Here is an 18981-nt window from a genome sequence, read left to right as displayed (position 1 = left end):
GCTCTCGAGTATGTAAGGAGCTTTCTTGCTGTGTGTAGTCTATAATGTTCAAACCGTCCTAATGGAAACCACATAGATGTATGATGAGATGTAAGCCATGATAATTTTGCACATATGCACATAAATAGCTCATGGTCTTGATCTGTAGCCTGTGAAACTAGCATGTTCAAAAAATATGCTTGTGGGTATGATTATGGTCACGGTCACAATTAGATATTACCTCTATAGTTTTGTTTGTGACACCCTGTTTTATGCTGCCTGTGTAGATTAGGTGCTTTTTCAAACAAGTTAAGCTTGAAAGATGGGAATGGAAACTTCTTTAATTACAGTAAGGTTTTGTAAACCACTTCACATGAGTGTTTTTGTTGACATTTAAAAAAAAAAAGGGGAAAAAGCCGTTATTTTGGGGCTTTTCCAGAACAATGATAGTAAAGAGGATCTTTTCATAAGTGTAAATTCAGTGGTCCGGTTCATTTCCTCATTAGACTTCTGCATTCCAGATCTCAATAGAAGTGGCCTTGTTCTCAACCACAACTCCTTTCTTCCTACAGCTTTGTGTGTGTGTGTGTGTACTTGTTTTTCTATTCAGGTGGGGACTTAAACCTGAATACACACAGACTCATGGGGACTTGTCACGGTGGGGACCTAAATTGAGGTCCCCATGGGCAAACAAGCTAATAAATCACACAGAATTAAGTTTTTTGAAAATCTAAAAATGTAGAAAGTCTCCTGTAAGGGGTAGGTTTAGGTGTAGGGCAATAGCACATAGAGTAAGTACAGTATAAAAACCATTACGCCTATGAATGTCCCCACAAGAATAGTGAAACGTGTGTGTGTGTGTGTGAGAGAGAGAGAAACAATGTTTTAGAAGGTAATTCTTACCTCCTCCTCCACATAGTTAAACACCAGGTCTACATGTCACTCTATCTCTGTCGGTTGTAATCTGCTGTCCTTTATCTCTCTTCCCCATTCTGCCTAAGGGACAACACGTACTGTCACAAAAAGGAAATTTACCAAACAGTGTAACACTGATCTTTGCAATAAAATAACAAACAGAGCTAGGACAGACCGAATAAAAAGTTCCGCATTACCAGCAATTTTATATGAAATGATTAGTACTTGTTTACACTGCTTTTTTTTTTTTTTTTTTTTTTGCGCAAAGGTTTGCGAGAGTCGTCATGATGGACTGTGTTTCCCCCTACTGGAGCCAAATGGTAAAGCACAACATGCCAATTTATAAGCGTTCACAAACAAAATAATGGCATGTGACATGAACCCTAACCAAGTAAATGAACAAACAAATTTTCACAACATATAAAAAAAACATTTTCCAGATCACATCCGTATTAGCAATCACCCCTCGTCTTATTTATTGTAAATGCACATAAACGATATTGGCGTACTTTTATAGAATTACAATGTGTATTTAAATAATAATAATAATTATTATTATAAATCACACACACACAGAGAGAGAGAGAGAGAGAGAATAATACAGAAACATAAACGAACGGTTATAGTCCGGGGCTAACCCGCCGAATTATGAACGGTAAATTATGTTACTAGTTTTTAAATGTATCTAAAATATGAAGTTATTTTAATTATGGAGTTACTAGTATTTAAATGTGTATATACATCTAACTAGTACCTTCATACTTAATGTTTATTCGGCGGGTTAGCCCCGGAATACCTTACAGTTCATTCATGTTTCTGGCGGACCTATTTACAGTTGCACCAAAACGTGTGCGTTCACAAACTGTCGCCGACTGTAATGATTATAAAAAGCTTTTGACAACTCCCAGTTTTCCGTGTTTAACATGTTGCCAGTGGGAAATGGAAACGATACAAGTTTGTTTTAGATGTCTTTTGCTTTATCGTGTCGTCACTGAGATTTGACCCATCCGTGCAAGCTTTACGATGAATTAAATGTCCAGTCTGATCACAACGTGACTTTGAGCAAGCACAGCAGTCATGTGTCATACTGTACAACTGGAGCTTTAACCCTTTAATCAAACATTCCGTCTCAAAATGCATTTAAATGTACCGTTCCCCATCCTCCGAGGGGTAAGTTTGTGCTGTCGATTGTCTCTTTAATGCGTCAGATCTATTGGTATTTGCCATTCACTGTAATTTACAGAGTAATTTAACAATACTTTCCGCCGAAATACCATGGTTACTACAGTAAAACCTTGTTTAAAGCAACCACCCATCTATTTAAATAACATCTCATACACTTACATTAGTGTTTTTAACTACATCATTCATTCCCTTTCAGAGCATCAGAAACCTGATGACCAGATCCTCACAGACGTGCAGATGCAAAGTGACCTGGAGGAGAAATTACAGTTTTTATCGAGGTAAAGGACAATAGTGGATAGTTACAGAGTTCTGTATATTTTGTAATTTTAGACTAGTGTCTTACTGTTCACAATTATTATATATTTTTTCCTCCAGATGAGGTGAAATCACTTAGAGCAGTGGTCAGCCCTGACATCTCAAAGTAAGATACGACAGTCCATGTGAGCATATTTTTACAATATCCTTTTGAGCGTGTAAGAATAATGGTCTATTAACATCAAATGTTTCTGTTATGTTCTTGGTCAGAATTCGTAACATTGGTATCATGGCACATATAGATGCAGGAAAGACCACCACGACCGAGAGAATGCTGTACTACGCCGGCTACACACGGGCTCTCGGAGGTGAGGTGACAGTTAGAAAGAAAGTAGACGAATAATCTGATTATCGTTAATTGAAATAAAGCTAGATAATATTAATAATTTAAGCATTAAATAATATAATATTATGAAATAAATGAATCTAATATTAAATAAATATTAAATGAAAAACTTGCATTTAAAAAAAGTAAACTGAAATGAACTCTTTTTAAATTGAAGTACTAAAATAACTAAATCTTAAATAAAAAGTAATGCTAAATAGAAATATTTAACAAATTAAAAATGAATTAAAATGAAAACTGAATAAATGCTATCATAGTATATAAATAACACTAAAATAACATGTTAACAAATTAATTTGTTTAATGCACGTTTAATGCACGTCCTTTAATAAATATATGTATTTGTTTTATATGATATAAATGTGTTTGTGATTGGTCTTGTTTAGATGTGGATGACGGCGACACTGTAACTGATTACATGGCTCAGGAGAGGGAGAGAGGAATCACCATCCAGTCAGCTGCTGTTACCTTTGACTGGAAAGATCACAGGATTAACCTCATAGACACACCAGGTACACATGTGTCCGCACAGTGTTGTATTCAACGCAGGGCAAGGGACACACAGTGCAAAAGTTTGGGGTTGGTACAATAAATAGTCAATACGAATTATATTTTTCTTTTCTCAGGTCATGTTGATTTTACTCTGGAGGTTGAGAGAGCTTTGCGAGTGTTGGATGGAGCGGTTGCTGTGTTTGATGCTTCTGCTGGAGTAGAGGTATGGCAGAAATGATTTGTAGTAAAAATAATAAATCATAATATAAACAAATTATAAATTAAATGAATGTATATTAATTATTAATGTATTTGAATTAGTAATACAATTAATTGTAACGGCAAAATATTTTCTGTAAATAATATATATATATACAGTGAGGAAAATGAGTATTTGAACACCCTGCTATTTTGCAAGTTCTCCCACTTAGAAATCATGGAGGGTCTGAAATTGTCATCGTAGGTGCATGTCCACTGTGAGAGACATAATCTAAAAAAAAAATCCAGAAATCACAATGTATGATTTTTAACTATTTATTTGTATGATACAGCTGCAAATAAGTATTTGAACACCTGAGAAAATCAATGTTAATATTTGGTACAGTAGCCTTTGTTTGCAATTACAGAGGTCAAAGCGTTTCCTGTAGTTTTCACCAGGTTTGCACACACTGCAGGAGGGATTTTGGCCCACCTCCACACAGATCTTCTCTAGATCAGTCAGGTTTCTGGCCTGTCGCTGAGAAACACGGAGTTTGAGCTCCTCCAAAGATTCTCTATTGGGTTTAGGTCTGGAGACTGGCTAGGCCACGCCAGAACCTTGATATGCTTCTTACAGAGCCACTCCTTGGTTATCCTGGCTGTGTGCTTGGTCATTGTCATGTTGGAAGACCCAGCCTCGACCCATCTTCAATGCTCTAACTGAGGGAAGGAGGTTGTTCCCCAAAATCTCGCAATACATGGCCCCGGTCATCCTCTCCTTAATACAGTGCAGTCGCCCTGTCCCATGTGCAGAAAAACACCCCAAAGCATGATGCTACCACCCCATGCTTCACAGTAGGGATGGTGTTCTTGGGATGGTACTCATCATTCTTCTTCCTCCAAACACGTTTAGTGGAATTATGACCAAAAGTTCTATTTTGGTCTCATCTGACCACATGACTTTCTCCCATGACTCCTCTGGATCATCCAAATGGTCATTGGCAAACTTAAGTCGGGCCTGGACATGTGCTGGTTTAAGCAGGGGAACCTTCCGTGCCATGCATGATTTCAAACCATGACGTCTTAGTGTATTACCAACAGTAACCTTGGAAACGGTGGTCCCAGCTCTTTTCAGGTCATTGACCAGCTCCTCCCGTGTAGTTCTGGGCTGATTTCTCACCTTTCTTAGGATCATTGAGACCCCACGAGGTGAGATCTTGCATGGAGCCCCAGTCCGAGGAGATTGACAGTCATGTTTAGCTTCTTCCATTTTCTAATGATTGCTCCAACAGTGGACCTTTTTCACCAAGCTGCTTGGCAATTTCCCGTAGCCCTTTCCAGCCTTGTGGAGGTGTACAATTTTGTCTCTAGTGTCTTTGAACAGCTCTTTGGTCTTGGCCATGTTAGTAGTTGGATTCTTACTGATTGTATGGGGTGGACAGGTGTCTTTATGCAGCTATCAACCTCAAACAGGTGCATCTAATTTAGGATAATAAATGGAGTGGAGGTGGACATTTTAAAGGCAGACTAACAGGTCTTTGAGGGTCAGAATTCTAGCTGATAGACAGGTGTTCAAATACTTATTTGCAGCTGTATCATACAAATAAATAGTTTAAAAAATCATACATTGTGATTTCTGGATTTTTTTTTTTTAGATTATGTCTCTCACAGTGGACATGCACCTACGATGACAATTTCAGACCCCTCCATGATTTCTAAATGGGAGAACTTGCAAAATAGCAGGGTGTTCAAATACTTATTTTCCTCGCTGTGTATATATATATATATATATATATATATATATAATTTATTTATTTATATTTATTTATTTAATTGTTCATAAGGTGGTTTGCTTGTTTTTGACATGAATTTCAGGCTCAAACCATGACAGTGTGGCGGCAGGCAGAAAAACACAAAATCCCATGTGTGTGTTTCCTAAACAAGATGGACAAGCCTGCAGCTAGGTTTTACATATAAACATTTTTTTGCCCATTTCTCAGAATCTCACACTTAAATTCAGAGAATCCATTAACACATTGTCTGAAACGTTCTAAATGAATGAATGCAGTTTGCTCTCATTTCTTCTAGCCTGAGGTACTCTTTAGACAGCATAAAGACTAAACTAAAGGCCAACCCTATTCTCCTTCAGGTAACCTTTTTAAACATAGTAGCCAACTACTGTTACCAATGAAAAGATTATTTCTGGATATTTGGTATTATTTCCAGATCCCCATTGGCTCAGGGAAGAGCTTTACCGGATTGGTGGACTTGATCACTAGGCAGAAAATGACATGGCAGGGGAGCTCACTGACGTATGATGGCTGTGCTTTTGAGACCAGTGCCCTTCAGCCCTCAGATGACCCAGATGTGCTTCAGGCTGTCAGTGAGGCCAGGGCCACTTTGATAGAACAGGTGAAACAAAAAACAAAACAAAACAAACAAAAAAAAGTGTATATATACTGATGCATTTATTGTTATTTGCCACATCTTGAGTACAGTAGGTTCTTAAAGGGACAGTTCACCAAAAAGAGGTTTAGAATGATATAGCTCATATTAATTTTTGGTTGATCTCTTTTTGTGTGAACTGGACAGGTAGCAGATCTAGATGATGATTTTACAGAGCTGCTGCTGGGACAGTACAGTGAAAATTTTGATGCGGTACCTGCTGGGAAGGTAAGATTATACAGTTTATCTGTACATGTGTTCCATATTTCTCTCTCTATTGGTTCAGATGCATTTGGCTATTAAATAAACAGAATTGAAATCGAATATCCAGTTGCAGGAGGCGCTGAGAAAAGTGACATTAGCTCGTAAGGGGGTGCCTGTGTTGTGTGGAAGCTCTCTGAAAAATAAAGGGGTTCAACCTCTGCTGGATGCCATTACTGCTTACCTTCCTGCCCCCAATGAGAGGAACCATGCCCTGGTGTGAGTGCACCATCAACTCATTTTGGTAAAGGAGAATTAATCATGTTATGATTAAATGTACATGTGTTCCTGTCTGTCCAGACGCTGGTATAATGATGATCTGTGTGCGTTGGCATTCAAAGTGGTCCATGACAAACAGAGGGGTCCACTCGTGTTTGTTAGGATCTATTCGGGCAGCATGAAGGCTCAATCGGCAGTGTACAACATCAACAGGAACGGAACGTAGGTTTATTCTTTTTGATTTCAGACTTGTATGCAGTTATAATGAGACCCAATGAGTCCAATGCCAGATTTTCAAAGTTATCTTAAAAACCAAATGACTTGACATACCGGTCTTATAATGAATAGGACACATAATAATCCAGTGCCATTATGGAGTGCTAAACTCTTACATATAATTTATTTATTTCATTCATACTTGACAGTGGGCGCCCTCGGCCTCAATCCATCTCAGGTATTCTAATAAGGATATGTGTTTATAAGGTCATGCTTATCGACATGGCCTTTATCACTGTGTAGAATACTATAAAATAAGGTAATTTATGCCTCATTCTGTGATAAGCATCAGTTATTTAAAACACTCTTTTGGAGTAAAAGTATGTTGTTATTCTCATAAATTGTACTTTGATGCTGTACTAAACTATAAACAGTTGGCATTTTAGTCTTTTCTGTTTAGTGTAGTTGTAGTGTAGTGTGGTAAAAAGGAAAAAAAACAATACAGATGAATTTGATTGATAGTATGGTTTATTTGTTTATTTTTTGTTTTTCTAGATTTCTTTATAAATCATGATATATCGTTATCTTGAAATTTTGTGTGAAAAATCGTGACAGCCCTAGTGTTATATTATGGAACTGTGATGGTAACGAAAATAACTTTTTTACTTTTCTATTATGACCCAAGATTTATTTGATTTTAAGCTCTATCATGAAGAACAATGTTTTGTGTTTTTGTTGCTCCAGGGAAAGAATGAGTCGACTTCTCTTGCCTTTTGCTGATCAGCACATAGAAATCCCTTCTTTATCTGCAGGAAACATTGCGCTTACAGTTGGACTCAAACAGGTAAACAACTTTCATGGGACAAAGAAAACTACGTGTTGTTCACATGATCGTTTGAACTGCTTTGAGAGGAAAATACTCATGTAACATCCTTGAATGTGTCTTATAGTATTCTAGTGGTCTTGTGATTTAAAACAGAAATAGCAGCTACCATTAGTGGTACCAATCTTATGTAGAATGAAGATGCTTTTTTAAAAGATATCATTCATAAAGATGCTTTTTCTTGCCAGCTTATAGGTCTGGAGTCTTCATCTGATGCATTACACGTCTTTAGAAAATATGTTCTATCATTTTGTTTGTTTCAAATCAGACTGTGACAGGCGACACAATCGTCTCCTCCAAAGCCTCTGCTGCAGCTGCGGTGCGGCGGGCTCAGAAGGAAGCAGAGAGCAAGAGTAGCTCGCAAAGGGAAAGCAGCAGTCTGGCTCTTGCAGGGGTGGAGGTCCCTGAGCCTGTGTTCTTCTGCTCCATTGAACCTCCTACTCTGGCCAAACAAACAGGTAAGAATATTGTGCACAGATCTTCAGCGGATCACTTTCCAAATAGGCTGCAGCAGGTGGAAGGCTTGACATCTCAGTGGGATTTGTCAAACAGATCTGGAGCATGCACTCAACTGCCTGCAGAGAGAAGACCCCAGTCTGAAAGTCAGAACAGACCCTGATTCTGGACAGGTAAATTAGTTTTTTTCTATTAGATGGTGCATTCTGTTCATTAGAGCTGCCATAGGCATGTACATATTTACATATTAAGTGCATATTTACTTGTTCAAACCTAAGCTTAGTGCTTCAAAAAAAAAGGTTCTACACAAAGTATTACACAGTGACACGTAACCCATCCTACACCATTTGTGCTACGGACATCAGATACCCTTGAATCGTGTGTTGAGGAGAGTGTTCTACACTGTATATTTCACTTATTCATGCACAGACGATATTGTGTGGGATGGGAGAGCTGCACATTGAGATCATCCATGACCGTATTAAGAGAGAGTACAACATCGAAACTCACCTTGGACCCTTGCAGGTGGCCTACAGAGAGACCATCCTCCAATCAGCAACTGCCACAGGTGAGGCTAGTGCTAACTCTCCCCTCGTGTTTTATATGATAGTCTACCTCTGTGAAAATCACAGTACTTTGTTTGTGATGAAACATCAGAACTATTTCCTAACGACAGGTCATCTGCTTTGTTTGTCTGCTTTACTGTTTTATGGTCCAGTGTGACTTATGGTTACAATAGACTTTGTCCAAGGTAAAGAATAGGCATAAAACAATAAAATGAAAAAGAAAACAACATATATGACTAGTCATATGCCCTGATTTGGTGAAGGTTCAAGAGTGTAGGATGTTTTTATTTTTGTATCAAATTAAAATGGTAAGAAATTAACATGGCTATAGTTCTACACAGAACAAATTGTAATGGTAAAATAGATTATAATCTCAAATAATACAGTATTAGTCTGAGTAGTTAAGTATTACTAAATTCTAGTATGATTTGTACAATAATTTCAGACACGTTAGATCGTACTCTTGGAGACAAGAGGCATGTTGTTACTGTGGAGCTTGCTGTCCATGCTCTGGAGTCTAGCACTTTCTGTGAAGCGACTTTTGAGGAGGAAGTAAAAACTCAGCTTCCTGCTGATGTCAGAGAAGCTGTGGAAAATGGAGTTCAGAGCGCCTACCTCCAAGGTAACGGAAATGGATGCTTTAAATCTTTCTGAATTATTCATCGCGTCCATATCTTCCTGGTACAGTATTGCAGTACAGCTGAGTCTATGAATCTGATTTCATGTGCTTTTGGTCACCCAACTCCCTTTCCAGGTCCTGTGCTGGGTTTTCCTGTAGAGGGAGTAAAGACCGTTATCCAGCGTGTAAGATTGGAGCCAGGCACTTCTGCAGCAATGGTGTCAGCCTGCGTGTCCCGCTGCATGCTCAAGGTACTCAAACACTGTCCTGTGCCTTTTCCCACAATCGCTTTCAAATAATGCCACATCTGAGTTTGTCCCTCTGGTTCAGGCTCTGAAGTTGGCTGGGGGGCAGGTTTTGGAGCCGGTGATGGCTCTGGAAGTGACTGTAGACGAAGAGTATCTGAGTCTTGTCCTTTCGGATCTCGCCCAGCGACGCGGTACTGTATGTGACATCCAAAGTCGACAGGAAAACAAGGTTTTGCTGGCTACAGTACCTTTGGCTGAGATGATGGTGAGTCTTTCACTAAAAATATTACACATAGTCATAATGTGTCAGTAATAGCACAATTTAACAGCAAGTTAATCTCAGTGTATAGTAAGGCCAATAAAATTTAACTCTTACTATACACCATAACGAACTATGTTGAAACAATTTTTATATTTATTTTGCTTCAAGGGCTACTCAACTGTTCTCCGCACTTTGACCTCTGGGAACGCTACTTTTTCTTTGGAGCTGTCCAGCTATGAGCCCATGAACACTCAGGACCAGAATACGCTGTTCAACAAGATGGCTGGACTAGCTTAAAACATTAACTTTCACCAACTGAACTGAACATTTATACAGGCAAATTTTGATTGCTCTGTGATTGGCTGCTCACATATGGTCCAAAGATAAAATCATTTCTCTGATGGAGAGAAGTGCGTAAGGTAAAAAACAATGCTTACTGGTGCTTGTGTGTACGTGTATATAAAACATACCAATAATTTTACAAGAACAATGCATTCATTAATCTTTTATTTAAATATTTATTTCATTTATGAAACCCTTAAGACATACCTAGCCTTGGGAAATCATTAAAAAGTAGACCTCATTTCAAAAACTTCAAATTCTGTAAAATTTATTCACAAGAATATTAATTACGGTTTGGAAATCCAGATGTACAGAACTGTCCATTTAATAATAAACAGTAATTAAAAACATCAAGTTCTGGCAATAACTGGCTCAGTGCATAGAACAGCAAATCATAGTTACTGGAATGGTTAACATGGTTTTATAAAGTTTTAAAAAGTGTTGTCCTTTTATTCCCTTTAATTGTCTACTGTGAACTGAATGTTGACATTCATAGGCCCATGTACTCCTGACGGCAGTGGCCAACAAATAGAGGTTGTGCAGGTATGCCTCTCCTGATGGGAAAAGAGGGGAAAATCTCACTTTCACCAGTGAAACATACGTCTGTGCAAAATTACTTGCAAAAGAAAATTCAATTATTTGTACAAAGACTGTAGCGAATACTTTTTACACTTTGAACATTTTCCCAAGCAACCCAAAACATACAGCCTTAAAAAATAATTAGAAATAAATATTATAATAAATTAATCTGTAATTAAACCAAAATCAAGGACATCAGAGATTAGTGTGGTCACTCCACTGCTAAGCATTTTGATTCTTACTCATATAATTGAAGAATGAAATGGATAAATGGAACTGTATGTTGTATTGTTGAATTATTAAATATTAAGGTGACAATGCATGAATGCATTGCCAATGTCATATTTTAACTCACTTGACCATGCGGCAGCGATGCTGGGCCAGACGATTATAGGCATTTTCCACATCTGTCACACTTTTATCACTCCATAACCTCTCAGCAACAGCACTGGCTCTTGGCCTGCAATGGCACAAACAAAGAAAAATCATAATTTACATAATTCTAAATTTGGCACTAACTTTAGCTTTGATAGGAGATGGTACAGTTGAGTAATATCATACCAGAGTCGAGGAGTGAGGTTGGTAGCATCCACATACTCTCCCCAAAGACAAGCCTCTCCACCAATTACCAGCTTCTTCTGTGCATCTGTGCCTGAGGTAAAATATCAATCACAAGTTATAAACAAAATTAATACAACATAGTACAAAAAGCCATCCCTCAAAGCAAAGGGTTGATCCTGCTTAAATCTGTGTCAAACACCTATATCAAACATCTGAATACATGCAGACAAAGCAAACCATTTAAACTGGGTCATGCCTGAATAGACTCATAACTGTCAGTCTGTACAAAGTGCCATGGTCACATGACAAGCATGTTTGTTTGCATATCCAAATGAAAATGCCATTACTATGACAGAGCTTTGGACTGAAAAAAAAAAACTGCTGCTCATCGATTTAAGCGAATATAACCAGATATTTAAGAGAATGTACGGTGTCATTTACACCAGATAATCACATGCCACCTTTATGATTTAAACATGTTGCCTTTGAATAAGTGTAGCTCCAACATAGCTCACAAAATCATGTATTGTATAATCAGTCCTGTTTAAAGTCACTTAACAGTCTTTGTTTTTTACTCCAAACCTTAAGATATTGCGCAAATGTAGGAGAAACACGTCAAACAGAAACAGAGGCCCAAATCCACAAAGACTTTATCTGTGAATGACACACCAGTGAAATTTTGTGGGTCGGCTTTGTAAATGTTCACCCAGTCTTGGCCGTAGCTGATGCGGTTGAGGTACCAAGGTGTGGAGAGCAGAGCATTGAAACCAGCCGCTGTTACCTTCGCCATCTCATCCTGGTACTGCGGCCTTTGTTTCCACACATGGATCTGTGTGTCGGCTTTCAGCTACATGTGTACACATACAGACGCATGTATAACACACAAACGAACATACGTCAAAGTGGATAGATCCCTCTGGACTCCATTAAGGTCTTTGTGAGGCTTTTCATGCATCATTCACATTTACTTTGTCAAAGATACCAAGATCGCACATTTATACAGATATAGTCACTGATATTTGTCATGAAAGAACTGAACATGGTTAATTTTAAAGTGACAAAAGATATGGATATGGACAATATTTGGAATAAAATCAGCTGTAACAAAAATAATTATTGGCTATCAATATTGGCCCATCCTAATGTAATGAAATCAGAGTTAAAAATATCAACACTACATCAAAAATTGCAATATGTTAGATCTTGAATGTAGTCCAGAGAAATATCCATCTATCGTCATATCTTCCTGGAAGGTCAGATGTTAAGCTGCGACTCAAAATGTCTGCTTTCTCATTAGATCATTAGTTAATGGCCTCTAAACCTGACAAGTTAACCATTATTCTATATACAGTAACATTTACGAAAAACAAAGAATTTTTAGTAGTGATATTAATTTAACAAGACTGAAGCAAGATGGAGGAGGAATTATGGCAAAGCATACACTACCATTCGAAAGTTTGGGGTCACTCATTTTTATTTATTTTTTTTAAGATCAAAAGTGACAGTAAAGATATTTATTTACTTCTGAACTTTTTATTCAAAGACTTCTGAATGATCAAATAAACAGCCTTGGAGAGACTTTTGAAAGGTAGTGTATTTAGAGTGACACATGCTGGAATGCGTGCTTTCCGTGGGATTCAGGAATATGTGGTTTCAGTGTCCTGACCTTCGAGATGTGGCAGGAGCTCAGAGTTGATCAGGAGTGGTCGAACACTCTAGTCACGACAACGTACTAGTGACAAGCAAAACCAAGAGCCAGAGCCAGACTGACAGGATCACATTTGAACACACTTCAATAATCCAGAAATTAACGGAAATTCCATATAATTAACATATGGTCGATCAAGCGCATATGTGACCCTGGACCACAAAACCAGTCTTAAGTCGCTGGGGTGTATTTGTAGCAATAACCAAAAATACATTGTATGGGTCAAAATTATAAATTTTTCTTTTATGCCAAAAATCATTAGGATATTAAGTAAAAATCATGTTCCATGAAGATATTAATTTTTGAACTTCATTTTTGATTAGTAATATGCATTGCTAAGAACTTCGTTTGGACAACTTTAAAGGTGATTTTCTCAGTATTTAGTTTTTTTTGCACCCTCAGATTCCAGATTTTCAAATAGTTGTATCTCGGCCAAATATTGATATCCTATCCTAACAAACCATACATTAATGGAAAGCTTATTCATTTCAGCTTTCAGATGGTGTATAAATCTCAATTTTGAAAAATTGACACTTAAGACTGGTTTTGTGGTCCAGGGTCACATATGTCCTCCTTTAAAATGGAGGTGTTTCTCAATGAACCATCTCTACCCAGACCAAAGCCTCAACCCCAAGCTTGTTTGTGATTCAACACCAAGTCAACTCATCCATGGCTATTTTCAGGGCAAAAATAAAATGTATAATGATTGTCATGTCATGACATGTCAAAACCATCACACATTGTCAATACATGTGTAAATACTGAATTACTAGTGTTTCTACGTTTGAAACCACTACTTTAGTATACTAGTGGTGCTAAAATAAACAAAATTAAGAGTTTGACTGGAAAAACTGACCAGGGAAATTGAGTGGCTCAACTTTGTAGTAGTGTTGCCAGTCCTGTCCATAGCTAATGTAGTCCAGGTACCAAGGGGCAGAAAGAATGGTTGTAAATCCTGCCCTAGTCACATTCTGTAGCTCCTCCTCCATCTTGTTCCCCATCCACACTTCCACCACAGTGTCATCCTTCAGCTGGAACATGCATAAAGCACATTATGTCCCCTAATCAATGTTTGTTTTTGGGCCGTTATATTGTTACGGGCAATCATACATCTACATGCAAGCACAGTTAAAAACAGCAACTTAGTGGTGTGTTAGCAGCGGCTTGTGAAAAGGCGAGCATGCCAGTCAAGCTATTTGTGATTAAGAAGGTTAAAGAAAAGTAGATTAAGCTTTGATTTGAAGTCATAAAGCATTTTGGACCTGCAAGAATGCGTCTTAATTTGTGTATAAAAGGTGATAACAAAGACTGACATTACTTCCCAACGGCACAGAAGAGATAATAAGAAGAGATCAGCCTTACCTTCACCCCATTATCAAACACTTCCTGCCATACCATGTAACCTTTCTTGGTAGCAGTCACGATATCAAGTAATCTGTTTTCCAAAAATAAATAATACATAATGTCAGATTGTGTTCAGATTTATATTGTCAGAATCATCTTTAATTTAGACTACAAGACCACAATAAATGCATTTCCTTATTATAGTGAAACTCTTACCTTTGAATGTAGAAAGACTCCAGTTTGCTGTAGTCTGTGCCAAAGCCCTGCTGCACCATAAACTTCTGAACATCAGGATTAGACTTCCTACAGGAACAATAAGTGGAATGTAAGCAAGGCCTTTAACAGTAACAGCTATCAACACAAAGTAAAGCAAATAGAGAAACAATGCATGCCCTTACACTCAAGGTCCTGTGTGACAGTTACAGTTAACCATTTCTTTTAATCATAGAATATGATGAAATAATGTGATATAAGGTAAAGCCCGGTACACACTAAGCCGACGGTCGGCCGTCGGGCAGTTTTTGTTCGTCGGCCGACTAAGTTTTCTCGGTGTGTTCTGCGCCGTCAGCTGAAGTTGGTCCTCGTCAGCTTTTGTTCGGCCGATTCAACATGTCGTCAGTTAGTCGGGCCATATGATCATTCTGATTGGCTGTTCAGCTGGCGAACCAGTGCACGAGAAAGGTGCAGAACGGAAGTGCTACTTGGCCATCGGGTGTCGAGCATCGGCTTGGTGTGTCAAGGTAAATTTGGACCCAGATGCTGCTGACGTGAGCCTACCCTGCAGTCTGCTTTCGTCGCCACTAGTTTGTCGGCGACGGCTTGGTGTGTACCGGGTTTAAGATTATTAGCATTACAATATTCAGGGAAACAATGTAGTTTAATAATTGACAATTGAGTAAGAAGCTCTGTTTTTCTTACCAGCAACTGAAGTCAACCTCGTCTCCCCCCAGGTGTATGTAGGCATCAGGGAAGACAGTGCTGATCTCTTTAAAAAACTGTGTCATAAAGTCATAAGAGGAGTTTAAGATGGGGTTGACCGGCCCAAATGTTCCTGAAGGACTAGAGCCACTGTAACAAGGTGTTAGCAGATCCTTTATGCCTAAGCGAAAGAGCAACAGAGAGAGAAAATATTGTTGTAACTGCAATTTAAGTGTGAACTTCTGAAACCAACAAAATATGACTTGAGGCTGGAATACACTACACAACTTGTTTACATTTGTCATGCATCTCCTAGGAATAAGCTTTGTTTCTTTGTGAGTTTGAGTCATTTTCTAAAAGTAATTTCTTTATGTTCAGATTTTAAAACTCGTGTAGTGTTATTGTAGCTCTAAACATGACTAAACAAAACAATGTATAAAACTCTCATGTACCAAATCCACCAACTGACCATTGCCCCATGACTGTGTGTGTCCTGGGGTGTCAAACTCAGGGATGACTCGGATCCCCCTCATGCGGGCGAACTCAATGATCATCTTCACATCAGATGGAGTGTACACATGTGTGAATGGGTGATAGGCTCCCTGTCAATCACAAAAAAATTGGAAAAACATGATCGATACACAAAGATAAACACTTTGCCAGTCAGATTTCATCAGTGGAAGTTGAGTTCTATGATCTAATTCTTTAGATTAGAGCTAAAATTTCTACACTAAGCGAAATGACACTGGAACTGACGTGTCCTACAGCACTATCATCATTCTGTGGTAAATCTTTATCCCTTACCTTTCGCTTATAATGCAGCAAATACAAGTTAATATAACAAGTATATGAGAACAGGGAACTATTTTTAAAAACATGGCATATCTTTTTGAAAGTCTTACAAAAATCCTGGAATTTGTTGCAGTGTAATTATTGGTTGATACGCCTACTTGTGGTCTCCTATTTACATGGTGTCCATCACCCTTCAGTGATAATATAATTCTAGCATGGTAATCCACTAACAACATGTTTGAAATCTACAATATATTTCATGTTCTGAATAGAGATGTATTTAATCAGTGTGAGGCAGTCAAGCTTGAATCTAAACAAAGTCAAGTACATCATATACTCACCTTCTGACTTAAGTCAGGGAAGCTACGGCTCATATAAGGAAACGACTGATCGTCCACAATGTGCCAGTGCAATACATTAAACTTGTTCATCGCCATAGCTTCCTGTGAAAATTAGACATTTTAATTACTAAACGCTGTGGGATGAGAAGCATTTCAAAACCAACAAAAAACTTTGGAAGGTAGTTGCACATATGTCCACTAATATGAGCATGTGACTCACTTAATTCTAGGTCAAAACTACTGTTCGCTGACCGTAATTTTTTCCAGACAAACCTTGTGATGAGTGTCATCTTGTAATTCCTGTCAGTTACAAACATTAAAATGTTGACTTTCCAGTCTCATAAGTAAAATAACTTCCTTGAGCTATTTAGCTGACATAAGTCTTCTGATGAGGATATTGATGATTAATGAAAAAGTCATGGATTAATTATGGCCTATTTTTCCAATACAAAATGTCACTCTAGGCCCATGCATGCGTTTAAGTAAAGCCTGTCATTGTAAAGCAAATGATTTTAGCTCACCAAATTGGCCAAAATGACTTTGAGTGGCAGGAAGTGCCGAGACGAGTCCAGCAGGATCCCTCGATGGGCAAACCGTGGGAAATCTGAGATATCTGTCTTATTGATGTTGTTCTGTTGAGAAGACCAAAAAAAAGATTGATGGAATTTATTAATATTTAAAGCCCTAATGAAAAACAACAATCCAATAAGTAATGGTCTACTTCATACTTACGGCTCCATAGTCATCCTCATAGACCAGCTGGCTGAATGTTTCCAGTCCTTACAACAGTAAACATATGAGGAAATTACACGTTGATGAAATCATAAATTAAGATAAAACGTGTTATATGGACACGATAAATACTGCAATCTCTTATCTTAGGGCAGGATTACACAAAACCCAGCTTTGAAACAACACTAAACATTCTTAAGAAAGGACAATGCCACTCACAGGAATGGAAATGAGCTTCTAATACAGTAAAAACAGTAATATTGAGAAATGCTTTTGTAATTTAAAACAGCAACAATTTTAGTATATTTTAATAATATAATTTCCTGTGATGGAAAAGCTGAATTTTCAGCAGGCATTACTCCAGTCTTTAGTGCCACACGATCCTTTAGAAATCATTCTAATATGCTGATTTGCTTCTGTAGAAACATTTCTTATTACTACCAATGCCGAAAATAGTTGTGCTGCTTAATATTTTTGTAAAAACAGTTATACTTTTACACAATTAATTGAGAAATAGAAAGTTTAATATATTTGAAATATATTATTTGTAACAATTTAAATGTTTACTGTCGCTTTTGATCAGTTCATTGTGTTCCTACTGATAAAAGTATTCATTTATTCTTAACAAAATAAAAGACTGACCACAGACCTTTTGATTGTAGTGTTCAAAAGGGAAATATAAATGTGAGCTTGTTTACTGCCTTTACTGTAGAACTCCATTGTAGAGTTCCGCTTACCTCGCAAAGCTCCCCATACATTAGCAGCTTTCAGCACAGCAGAGGGTTCATCCACTGACAGCTCATCTACACAAAGAGAAAAACTTTACACAATTCACAGACAACCAAAACATTCACTGGCTCAAGCCCACACATCTGAATGAAGAAGCAAGAAGTGACTGACTTCCATAATGCAGTTTCCATGAAATATTAAGTAGAAAAGTGTTTATAAATTACTTTGCATGAGTCAAAAGTTACTACATCTAAAAAGAGCTCTAGAACAACGTTAATACGTTAACCCGATTACACCTCCGAGAGGCAGATGTCAATTATTGGATTTGCCGATCGTTCATTGGATTAGAGATCATTGAGGTTACGGCGCTGTGGATCACAGAGGCGGAAGGGGAAAAGCTCACATGACTCGTCGGTTTGGAGACTCGGGTAACCGTCGCACTCCGGATCAGCTGATGTGATCCATACCTGAAGCGCCACGAGATCTGAATCATACACTTTCTTTCGGCTCTTCTCGTGCTTCTTCAGGTCACCAAACATGTATTCAAAATATCTGCAAAGCAAAGGTCAGTTGAAGCCAAGTGCTGTATATTTGGCACGGAGCACACGGCGCTTATGAATCATACTGTATGAATGACACTGTACTTCCTGTTAAAGCTAAACATTAGCGTCTTTTACAACACAATATCGGCACAAATATTAATAAGGTATTGTATACGGTTACCTGCGAAACGCATTCTCGAGTAGACTGCAGCTCGGTCCGGCGGAGGACTGTTTCGAGTGGACGATCCGAAAGTTGGCGGGGCTGAGTTTAAACGCGACGGCGGACGACTGAAATTTCTGCGGTAGCGGCCAGAGAGAGATTTCATCCAGCTCCTTCTGTTTTCCTCCAAAGTCGCCGAAGAGCCAGCCATTGCAGACGGCTACCGCCAAAAACAGCGGCGCCCATTTGAGCAAGCAGTACATGACTGTGTTGAGCGCTGTGCGGTCAGCTGACTTCTGCTTCCAGTCTGAACGGAGGAGTGTGTGTGGATGTTGTGCTCTGAGCTCAGGGGCGGTGTTTACCTAAACCCGAGTCATGGGACCTAACAAGCCGCCACACCCCCCTGAAGGTCTTAAGTGAACTGCACAGATTGATTATTATCAAACCTCATCCCTTTATCTGCTAATTTGTATCGAGAACAATGAAGAAGGTCAATCCTTAGATGTAGGCTACACTTGCAAAACAAATGGCCAGGCAAAGGATATGAGCTAAACAATTGTTTCAGGTTTCAACACGTCTTGTGATTATAAAGGGAGAAGACTGCATATATTTCAATCATATCACGTAA

The 18981-nt window shown here is 38.3% G+C and overlaps 2 protein-coding genes across 5 annotated transcripts; one reads left to right on the top strand and one right to left on the bottom strand.

Moving 5' to 3' along the window:
* Nucleotides 1-968: 968 nt before the first annotated feature.
* On the top strand, nucleotides 969-10297 carry gfm2 (GTP dependent ribosome recycling factor mitochondrial 2). Of its 2 annotated transcripts, none has more exons than XM_058777708.1 (20): nucleotides 969-1214; nucleotides 2276-2357; nucleotides 2455-2500; nucleotides 2605-2702; nucleotides 3127-3252; nucleotides 3367-3455; nucleotides 5306-5394; nucleotides 5519-5579; nucleotides 5657-5842; nucleotides 6023-6103; nucleotides 6207-6355; nucleotides 6437-6577; nucleotides 7316-7415; nucleotides 7723-7912; nucleotides 8007-8083; nucleotides 8340-8478; nucleotides 8922-9098; nucleotides 9231-9346; nucleotides 9426-9608; nucleotides 9774-10297. In XM_058777708.1, the coding sequence occupies exons 1-20, from the start codon at nucleotides 1179-1181 to the stop codon at nucleotides 9900-9902; spliced, it is 2295 nt and encodes a 764-aa protein (XP_058633691.1). In that variant the 5' UTR covers nucleotides 969-1178; the 3' UTR covers nucleotides 9903-10297. The 2 variants fall into 2 exon arrangements, with proteins under 2 accessions (XP_058633691.1, XP_058633690.1); XM_058777707.1 differs by lacking the exon at nucleotides 969-1214 and adding an exon at nucleotides 1715-2064.
* On the bottom strand, nucleotides 10096-18773 carry hexb (hexosaminidase B (beta polypeptide)). Of its 3 annotated transcripts, none has more exons than XM_058777710.1 (14): nucleotides 18375-18759; nucleotides 18055-18203; nucleotides 17660-17725; nucleotides 16923-16969; nucleotides 16712-16822; nucleotides 16191-16292; nucleotides 15527-15659; nucleotides 15058-15238; nucleotides 14356-14442; nucleotides 14158-14230; nucleotides 11757-11934; nucleotides 11088-11178; nucleotides 10882-10986; nucleotides 10096-10501 (listed from the first exon to the last, which is right to left on the bottom strand). In XM_058777710.1, exons 1-14 carry the CDS (start codon nucleotides 18614-18616, stop codon nucleotides 10438-10440), a joined length of 1629 nt encoding a protein of 542 aa, XP_058633693.1. In that variant the 5' UTR covers nucleotides 18617-18759; the 3' UTR covers nucleotides 10096-10437. The 3 variants fall into 3 exon arrangements, 2 of the variants coding, with proteins under 2 accessions (XP_058633693.1, XP_058633694.1); XM_058777711.1 differs by lacking the exon at nucleotides 11757-11934 and adding an exon at nucleotides 13652-13826 and having other exon boundaries at nucleotides 18375-18756; XR_009271575.1 differs by lacking the exons at nucleotides 10096-10501; nucleotides 10882-10986 and adding an exon at nucleotides 13652-13826 and having other exon boundaries at nucleotides 11089-11178; nucleotides 18375-18773.
* Between the last annotated feature and the right edge of the window lie 208 nt (nucleotides 18774-18981).

This window comes from Onychostoma macrolepis, chromosome 05, assembly GCF_012432095.1.
Source record: "Onychostoma macrolepis isolate SWU-2019 chromosome 05, ASM1243209v1, whole genome shotgun sequence".
Taxonomy (NCBI): domain Eukaryota; kingdom Metazoa; phylum Chordata; class Actinopteri; order Cypriniformes; family Cyprinidae; genus Onychostoma; species Onychostoma macrolepis.
Note: the sequence above shows the minus strand (reverse complement) of the source record. Positions and strands in the feature narration are given on the sequence as shown.

What these genes read in the sequence shown, in the direction of transcription:
- gfm2 (XM_058777708.1), top strand. Translation starts at nt 1,179, where the DNA reads ATGATGGACTGTGTTTCCCCCTACTGGAGCCAAATG. An exon ending in AAATTACAGTTTTTATCGAG is followed by an intron (nt 2,358 to 2,454) that starts GTAAAGGACAAT and finishes TTTTTCCTCCAG; the next exon opens with ATGAGGTGAAATCACTTAGA. An exon ending in TACCTTTGGCTGAGATGATG is followed by an intron (nt 9,609 to 9,773) that starts GTGAGTCTTTCA and finishes TTTTGCTTCAAG; the next exon opens with GGCTACTCAACTGTTCTCCG.
- hexb (XM_058777710.1), bottom strand. Translation starts at nt 18,616, where the DNA reads ATGTACTGCTTGCTCAAATGGGCGCCGCTGTTTTTGGCGGTAGCCGTC. An exon ending in AAGTCATTTTGGCCAATTTG is followed by an intron (nt 16,293 to 16,711) that starts GTGAGCTAAAAT and finishes TAATTTTCACAG; the next exon opens with GAAGCTATGGCGATGAACAA. An exon ending in TCCCTGACTTAAGTCAGAAG is followed by an intron (nt 15,660 to 16,190) that starts GTGAGTATATGA and finishes TGTGATTGACAG; the next exon opens with GGAGCCTATCACCCATTCAC.